The 10,002-nt window shown below is 32.8% G+C and overlaps 1 protein-coding gene across 1 annotated transcript; it reads left to right on the top strand.

Moving 5' to 3' along the window:
* Positions 1–5,285: 5,285 nt before the first annotated feature.
* LOTGIDRAFT_158373 (hypothetical protein) lies at positions 5,286–9,756 on the top strand (the record flags this gene model as incomplete). Its single annotated transcript, XM_009051536.1, has 5 exons — positions 5,286–5,408; positions 6,449–6,577; positions 8,204–8,339; positions 8,777–8,869; positions 9,515–9,756. 5 exons carry the CDS (start codon positions 5,286–5,288, stop codon positions 9,754–9,756), a joined length of 723 nt encoding a protein of 240 aa, XP_009049784.1.
* Positions 9,757–10,002: the final 246 nt, after the last annotated feature.

The following is a 10,002-nucleotide window of genomic DNA, read 5'->3' as shown; positions in this document are numbered from 1 at the left end:
ATATTTCTTAAAAATTATCTTTGTCCAGTTATGGTATAAAATTAAGCTCTCAGGTGGATTGAATCATGTCATATTTTAGTTTAAGCTCACGGCAGCATATTGAAGGTATACCTCCACTTAATTTATCAACTTTCTTATTTCTTATCCGATTTTCATCAAACTTGGTATGTATGTGTATAATTAGATTCTAAATTTGATGGAATTATTGAATTTGCGTAGTGCGCATAAGCATTGCCAACTTTCTTATTTACTATCCGATTTTCATCAAACTTGGTATGTATGTGTATAATCAAATTCTAAATTTGATGGAATTATCGAATTTGCGTAGTGCGCATGCGCATTGCCAACTTTCTTATTTACTATCCGATTTTCATCAAACTTGGTATGTATGTGTATAATCAAATTCTAAATTTGATGGAATTATCGAATTTGCGTAGTGCGCATGCGCAATGCCAACTTTCTTATTTACTATCCGATTTTCATCAAACTTGGTATGTATGTGTATAATCAAATTCTAAATTTGATGGATTTATCGAATTTGAGTAGTGCACATGCGCATTGCCAACTTTCTTATTTCTTATCCGATTTTCACCAAACTTGGTATGTATGTGTATAAACAAATTCTAAATTTGATGGAATTATCGAATTTGCAAAGTGCGCATGCGCTTTGCCAATTTTCTTATTTGTTATTCGATTTTTATCGAACTTGGTATGTATGTGTATAATCAAATTCTAAATTTGATGGAATTATCGAATTTGCGTAGTGCGCATGCGCATTGTCAACTTTCTTATTTCTTTTCCGATTTTCATAAAACTTGGTATGTATGTGAATAATCCAATTCTAAATTTGATGGACATATTGAATTTTTTTTGTGCGCATGCGCATTACCAACTTTCTTATTTCTTATTCAAATTTCACCAAACTTGGTATGTATGTGTATAATTCAATTCTAAATTTGATGGAAATTTTTAATTTTTGTTGTGCGCATGCGCATTACCGACTTCATTATTTTTTATCCGAATTTCACCAAACTTGGTATGTATGTGTTTAATTCAATTTTAAATTTGATGGAAATATTGAATTTTTGTTGAGCGCATGCAAATTACCAACTTTCTTATTTCTTATCCGGATTTCATCATACTTATTCTTTATTAATTGACAAATATTCTTTTATTCCTAGTAAATATACTTTAAACTCCAGGCACTTTTGGATATTTGCATTTAGAGATGCAGAAAGGTATTTACATAAAGTAATTGCAATAGACCATCTTCGTATGTACCTGAATGTCGTAACCGCCCTGCACCAGTACTGTTATTAGAACAGTTCTAGTTTTTTTTTTTTCGAATTCTTGACAGAGCTCACAGACGAAACTGTACATGGTATGGATATTTTTTAACTATGTCGTATCTATACTCCGCGGTCATTAGATTTTAAATGTAAAACGACACAATTTTGAAAAACCGGACATGCGTAGTGGTGGGCCACCATGACTGACTACGGAAAGCACTGGTCTGCTTATTTACCGCTCGATTTTCATAGAATTTTCTACATTGTATTGCATAAACGTAACGTCATACTATGACACATTCAATTATGCAAATTTGCTATATTGTTTGCAAGTTATAATAGCAAAGCCTCTCTAGCACTGTACTAAAACGTTTGCTATGAAGTCAATCGATATGAAATTTATATGGGAAAATATTGTCATGTTGATAAACTCAAATGTGTTTTCAGAAGTTTTGCATCATATCCAGTTTTTGCAAAAATTGCCTTCAAAGTCAGTTTTGCAACTTTTTACCTTTCACAGCTACGCCTAAAAACACATATGCATATCATTATAAATGTTATTCAAAGTAAAATGAGCGAAAAAAAATTGACCGGAAACGTCAATAAAACCGCCATTTTGAATAGCGTAATATTTCTTAAAATCGATATTTCTCTCTCATTTCTTATCCGATTTGCATGTTTTTGGTGTCAATGGAAACTTAAGACGTTTGTCAACAATTCTCTGAAAGCCGAATTTTTAATTTTGATTTTGCTTTCTTTTCATTCTTTAATGAAAGTTTTCAAATTTGTTCAATATTTAAGGCTTTTTCTCTCGTGACCTTGAAGTCATATGACCTTGAGTTTTATATGGGTTAATGTTATCGTCAATACCTATCCGATGGTATTTTCATTTTTTGTTTCCGACTATATCTTCTGAAGTTATGGGCGTTTGAAAATAGCGAAATTTTCTTTTAAAGTGCTCTAGCAACCATTTTATTAATGTTATAACCATAATTTTTACAGAAACGTAATCTACGCATCGAGAGCTTTCCAGTGATATATTACATGCATACCTTACATGCTAATTCAAAACCCCATTCACTTAACATGGGGCTATTATTGTACAATCCCTGTAAACAACCTGTCGACACTTGTTAGAACTAATTAAAATCAAAAAGTCTATATTCATTTTAAAGAAACCTTCCCTTATATATTTGTTTAATATGTAGTATGTGCAGTTACGGTGTATATAAATAAGCTCTAGGGTATATTGAACGCTATTATAAGGTAGGTTGAACTTACAGAAACACATTAAAGGGATACCCCCACTTAATTTACCAACTTTCTTATTTATTATCCGATTTTCATCAAACTTGGAATGTATGGGTATAATCAAATTCAAAATTGATGGATATATCGAATTTGCGTACTGCGCATGCGCATTGCCAACTTTCTTGTTTATTATGCGATTTTCATCAAACTTGGTATGTATGTGTATAGTCCAATTCTAAATTTGATGGAAATATTGAATTTTTGTTGTGCGCATGCGCATTACCAACTTTCTTATTTATTATCCGAATTTCACCAAACTTGGTATGTATGTGTATAATCCAATTCTAAATTTGATGGAAATATTGAATTTTTGTTGTGCGCATGCGCATTGCCAACTTTCTTATTTATTATCCGAATTTCACCAAACCTGGTATGTATGTGTATAATCCAATTCTAAATTTGATGGAAATATTGAATTTTTGTTGTGCGCATGCGCATTACCGACTTCATTATTTTTTATCCGAATTTCACCAAACTTGGTATATATGTGTATAATTCAATTCTAAATTTGATGGCAATATTGAATTTTTGTTTTACGCATGCGCATTACCAACTTTCTTATTTCTTATCCGGATTTCATCAAACTTAGTCTTTTTTAATTGACAAATATTCTTTTATTCCTAGTAAATATACTTTAAACTCCATGCACTTTTGGATATTTGCATTTAGAGATGCAGAAAGGTATTTACATAAAGTAATTGCAATAGACCATCTTCGTATGTACCTGAATGTCGTAACTGCATCAGTACTGTTATTAGAACAGTTCTAGTTTTTTTTTCGAATTTTACCTTCGCTTGTTTTCTAAGAAGGCAACATGCCACAGATTGTCTGTTACTGTTTGCTAGTCAAAATAGTGGTCCATTGTTTGTTAAATGTAAATTGGCACCATTTTGACCAACAGGAAATGAGCCGTGGACATTGGCTCTTTTTCAATTTTTTCCATTAATCAGCTTTAATACTCGTCTGAATTTGCTCAAACTGTACTGTTTATTACTTCGCGCTAATGACTACAAGATAGCAATTGAAAAAATCGACAATTTTGACTTTTGTCGCTGACTTTTTGAGTTCCAATTTTTGAGTTTTTTAACCTTTTTTCTAACTTCTGCAATTCTGTTTCGATCAATCTGAAAACTTACAGAGTAATAGACACTTTCATTGCGAACATAAACAAATTTTCAAAATGTTAATATCACTTCCGGTTTTGACGCTATTCGCTTCTAAAATATAAAATTCAACTTCCGGAATTTTGAAGATATTTAAAAAATTCTTCTTGCAATATGTTACAAATATCCATACAAAAAACTTCAAATCAAAAAATCCGACCCGGATGTAACAGAGTAGTCGCCATATTGATATGTCATACTTCTGTAAAATTCAAAATGGGGCCTCAGGGTATATAGCGCTTTTCATAACTCACCACTCAGCGACAATATTTGAGGAATCAGCAGTGGAGGACCCACGCAAATAAGAAATGAAATGAAATGAAGGGAGTTTTAAATCCTACTTTTCTGCACCGTTTGGGCAACGCCATGCAGAGGGAAATTTTGCCAGGACAGCGGCATTAGCCTGCTTTTTTCGATTTCCAATTGTCGAGGGATCTTTAACGTGCACAGCCTGTCCCATACGAACGACTAGACGCTTTTTCCATTTCAGCCCCTCTTACCTGCATCACTGACAGGGCGAAACCGGGATGAAAATTTCAATGGTATGCCGACTTCGTCTCTTTCCCAGTTCACACCTTGTCCAAATTCGTCCTTTTCCCATTTTTCGATGCATTTATACTGGACTTGAATTCAAATTGGAACAAGTATAATTCCTTATCTTTGAATGAGTAAGGGGAGAAAAGGGCATAAATTTCTTGCCTTGACAATTGTATGGACCTTATCACGCTCTATTAATATTAGCAAAACAAAGCAATATTTTATTAACTCCAAATAGAAACGTTATAATCTTACTTTTAACATTTTGTCTGAAAACAAATCGAATTCGAAGTCTTAAGATTGTCTCAAACATTTCATAAAGTGCTCACTGAGTTGTTTTTACTACTCAATCTTTATGATCAGTATTCAAATACAGTGGGATCAGATATAATTCTCTGCTGACAGTCTGGTTTTTTGACTAGATTTGTACTGAAGAACGACACGAGAAAAAGATTCTAAAGACAGTAAAGAAAACATAACAAGAAATTGAATATTCTCTGCTAACATTCGGGGTAAGAAGAACTGCTTTTTGCCAAGTTTTTTTTTTAACTAAAAAAGAGAAAAAGTATTTAATAAAGGCAGTGAAAAAGATATAGCATTTATTAACTCAAAAAGACTCTTAATATTCGATCGATGTCCATAAAACAAAAGAAATGCATTGGAGCATTAGTTGCAGGTGGAGGGAAGGGAGGGGGGGGGGGGAATATTTATTCCACTTTCACTTCCAAAATCGAGTTAGACAATTTTTTTGGACAATTTTCAAGGAGGTCCACGGTCCACGGTCTTAGTTTCAAAGATATTGTTCGACTATAGATCCATGTTTTAGATAGTGTTAAACTACAGATCTTCTTTATAGGTTCAAAAGATGGTGTTTAACCACAAAGCCGTGTCTTAGGTTTCAAAAGATAATTCTAGGTACACATTTTTTTTGATAAATTAATTGATTTTTGAATGTTAAATTTTTTACTAGATTAAAAGGTGCATCATGGGAGATTTGAGTACAGACTCGTTTAGTTTGAAGACTGCTTTTGAAGAAAGGAAACAGATGAAAAGAGACGAAGTTATCAATGCTTTTGACCAATGGGCTAAAGATGGAAAATATGAAAAGGTATGGTGTATAGGGAGCAAATTATAAGTGAATTATTTCTAAATTATGTTAGAGGTTTGACATTTTTTGCTGAAACTTCCGAATAATTGGGAGACTTGGCGTATTAAATTCGTACATTAGTTTTCAAACATCAACATAAAACATATATTGATATTATTATGTTTACGTAAATCTTCCAATAGTTATAGCGTCACTTCCTGATCAAGTAAGGAGTCCTTTTGTTCTAGATTTTGGTCAACTTACTTAAAAAATCAATTTTCCCCTTAAAGTAAGATATATTGAGATAGGGCGATTATTATGAATTACCGAAAGTACATTTATATACTTATAAACAGCCTACAAGGCACAATTCTTGAATAATTTGGACGAAAAATTAAATTTTATATAATTACGTAGCGATGAAAATATAAATCTAAAAATAGTTATGAGTTATTGTCCTTATTCTACGAAACGAGATAATTCTTTTTTTTTTAGCTCGTTTACACTTTAGAACGCAAAATTCTTGGTGGAGTTTAACGAAATCCAAGTATGAACCCTGTTTGTAATCTGAAAATATTTTCTACGAGTTCCATATGGAAGTGTGTTTGGGCCCCTCATTCGAGACCTTATTTTTTAACGTATGCTCTCCTGCATTCTGAGACCCATCTGTAAGTCAACTTAATGCTCGTTAATGATCTGTCGGAGTTGTCGAAGGACTTGAGACACCTAGGAACACCTAATTTCATGTAGGCCTATAAGTGCCTCATTTTCTTAAAAAAGAATATAATATTGCCCTTGTCAGGGCCAATCATAACTTGTAAACCAATTATGTTTTATGTCAACCTTTAAGATACTTACATTGTTACATTTATTTTTAAATTTGTATTTTTTCTGTGGATGTTGGCCCAAAAAATCATGTTCTTATTTGAACACCAAGATTCCAGTGAGTGTTTATTACCTTGCCTATTGTAAGCTATCTTTGCATTTAGAACGCATTCCAATAATCTTTTTCCTCGTGATATTTGTGTCAGTCAAATTAAAGATTTATTCGTATGTTTTAGGATATGAGTTTTATTGGTAATAAAGGCGTGGATATTGTTACAAGGGCAGCCTCAGATCATTTCTCAACCAACAAGGATGTTGTTAGTGTTATAGATATAGCTGCAGGAACGGGGTTAGCTTCTCAGGCGGTAAGAATTAGATGACTAACTATGGGATTCGTTTAAGAAAGATTTTCCGGCGATTTATCAAGTAGAACAATCAACATTCTGCCAAATCGCGTTATTGACAAAACCATAAAGAAGAAGGAGTAAGATTGGAATCATAAAAGCTCTGGTACAATGGTATGCCCCATGGCTTAAACTATTTTTTAACCGTTTGATCTGGCATCTCTGCCGTCTGTACACAGAAAAATGCAAAAAAAATCGTCTTTTCTTCAAATTTCTTTACGCCCACATAAAATGGGGGCCGTATATTGTCGTTGGTTCATCGATCCGTCCATAAATGCTCTATAGAACACTATAGAAGGCACAATTCTTGGCGGATTTTTTATGAAACTTGGTATAATTTTTTGTAATCATCCAAGGATGAACTCTGTTGAAGAAAAATCGAAAAATATCTGGTATTTAGAGTTATTGCTCTTGTTCTTGAACACCATAGAGGTAATAATAAACGTGTTTGATTTTTAGGTCGTAAACACTCTAAAAGGCACAATACTTGACAGATTTTGACAAAGGAAGAACCTTATTGAAAACCAGAAAAATCAGAAATATTTAGTATGAGTTATTTCCCTTGTTCTTGAAACCGCTTTCAATTATCAGCTCGTAAACACCAAACGGAAATTCTTGCCGAATTTGGCAAAACTTGATAACATTATTCAATATCGCTCGAAAAAGTCCAAAAGAAGTGTATGACTGAAGGTTGAATATTCCATAACGGTTATAGTTACTGTACTGCCAAATATTTTTATTCAAAATCAAAGCTGTCAGTGAGCTTAAATTACCATGCCTGGCAAGCTTTCTTTTCCCAACAACTTTCCAACATGTTGTCAAAGTGATGCTCAAGTGTAGACAGAGATTTTTGAAAAAATGTTAAAAAAATTGGACAAATGATTGGGAAAAGTTGAGGTAAAAGAAGGTAGTTTTGTTGGAATCTTTTTTTATTTATTTTTTTGATATTTGATAATGTAGAGAGACCACGGCTTACAACTATTCACCAACAATCTGCCATCTGGTCATTATAATGCATATTGAGGTCATATTGGGAAAATGATAGCGATGTAGATGGTTGAGTATGAAAGTACCGATTCACCTAAGGAATTTATTTCATCCATTTTGCTACATTTTCCCGTAATTTTGTTTTTTACAAATTTCTAGCATGTTGTTTAAATGTTGTTAAATTGTTGCTCAAGTGTAGACAGAGATTGTTGGTAAAGGTTTATAGTGACAACCAGAGACTGTCCCGAAATTATTTGGCGGCCAATTTTCATGTAGTGTCAAGCCAGACCAATATCATTGATATAGGCCAACTCCTATTTGGATGAAACCTGGTCTTTATGGAGTCATTGTAATTAAAAAATACGATTATGATTTCGATTGTAATCTAACATTGATTAAATTGGTAAGGTGTCCGTTTGGTTCATTGAACTGTGTTGAATTCCATTCCCTTTTTTAAGGTTCACATTCGACCTACAATTGAGTCGACAAACCGCAATTTTTTTCCATTTATTTGATATTTTAATTATGTCATGTCCATGCTACGGAGACAATATTTGTGATCATTTTCTTATTTTATTCTAATTGTATGACTGTTTGTAGTTGTTAAAGTTGGGATTTAGTATTATAGATGGTATAGATCCAAGTCAGGGTATGAAAGATGAGGCTATGAAGAAAAATATATACCGAGATTATGTGGTTGACTTTGTTGATGGCCATAAAACTGTTCTAGAAACAGGTACTGCGATATAACACATTCTTATTAATAAAAACTAACATGTACTGCACTGTCTGCAAATCTTCTGCAAATCTTCACCCACAGCACTAAACCACTATAATAATATGAAATTCTCAGTTATCTCTTAATCAAGAATAAAGGGTCAAATCAAAAGCTAAAATAAGGTTGGAATAGAATAATTTTGGAGAGAAAGAAACCATTGGCAATCAATCTTCTATACACCAGGATTTAATCGCCTTATCATTTGATAAAATCAAATTTTAAAAATTGTATCATAATTAAGCTTCAGTTTACAACTCGTCTTAGGTCGATTTAGTAGAACACTTATTTTGACAGGTTATTTCGTAATTTTAATATTATAAAGCTCGTGGTTGTTCAACCAATCTCACCGGGTGCCTACTATAAAATTACAAAAACTGTTTGATATTTTTCTTCAGATAAATATGACTGTTCTGTAGTATCTGGTGGATTCTCACAAAGTTTAATGCCGTGTAATGCTTTATATGAAATCGTCCGAATCGTCAAACCAGGTAATACTTTTTCAGAAATCTTTTTTAGAACAAGTTTTTTTTAGAGTTTTTTTTGTATCTTTCACTGAAAAGTAAAAGCTTTTAAATGCAACTCCGACCAATCCTTTAGCTGCTACACTCCATAGCTGACTTTATTTTTATATTTACATGCTTGCCCACAATAATTGGCGGTATATGCAATAAATCTTATCTTATCAGAGGAGATGCCATAAGTTACAGGCAGTTACCTCACTGTCAAGTAGTTCATCGCAGTATGAGAGGTTACCTACAATGTTCATTAGCGTCTCCCCTGTATTAAATGATGGAAAACATTTCATTTCGCATAATCATAAGGCAGTTATTTCGAATCCAACTTTCTAAAAACAACGAAATTTTATTATATTCTATCTATCTTAATAACTCTATTAGTTTATCTTTTAAGCCGCTAAAAGACGATGTCCAGTGTGGCGTGTGATGCAGGATTATCGATACAGTAGAAAATTAATAGAAAAAGTAAACACACGACGTACGGGTCCGGACACGATTCGCATCTACTTGTATCGATACTTCCGCATCGTACATCGTCCATTCGCATCTTTATCCAGACACAAAGTGATCTGTTGCAGTTAAGTCGTATATAACTTACACTGATTCTTACCGTTTCAGGGGGAGTAATCTGTATTGAAATGATAGAGAGTAATTTGGTGAGAGTTGAAGAATTTGTAAATAGATTAGAGCCATTATGGAATACATTCATAGAAAAAGGTGTATGGAAATTATTACGAAAAGAAAAAATTCCCGACTTAGTTATTGGAGAAACTGGACTTTTGATGGTGTTTGAAGTTTTAGTATCAGAAGTTCCTATACCTCAATTACCTCCTTTAAATAACAATGAAAGAACAACTTAAAAATTGTTATTCTGCTTTATTAATCTTCAATTCCTCTATTTGCCTATAAATTAACATTTGTTTTGAATTTCTTTCTCTTTCTGAAAGCTCGGTGTTTACATACTCATAATAACTCATTGTCTTGAACTCAATATGATACGAGGTCAAGGGTAAGTTAGTAATAATTTTGAATAAACAGTATTTGCCATTGATTGTAATTACTAATTTGTAAATACGGGAGGGATATTGTTGTAATTATGAATTCTC

This window comes from Lottia gigantea (genome assembly GCF_000327385.1).
Source record: "Lottia gigantea unplaced genomic scaffold LOTGIsca_17, whole genome shotgun sequence".
Taxonomy (NCBI): Eukaryota; Metazoa; Mollusca; class Gastropoda; family Lottiidae; genus Lottia; species Lottia gigantea.
Note: the sequence above shows the minus strand (reverse complement) of the source record. Positions and strands in the feature narration are given on the sequence as shown.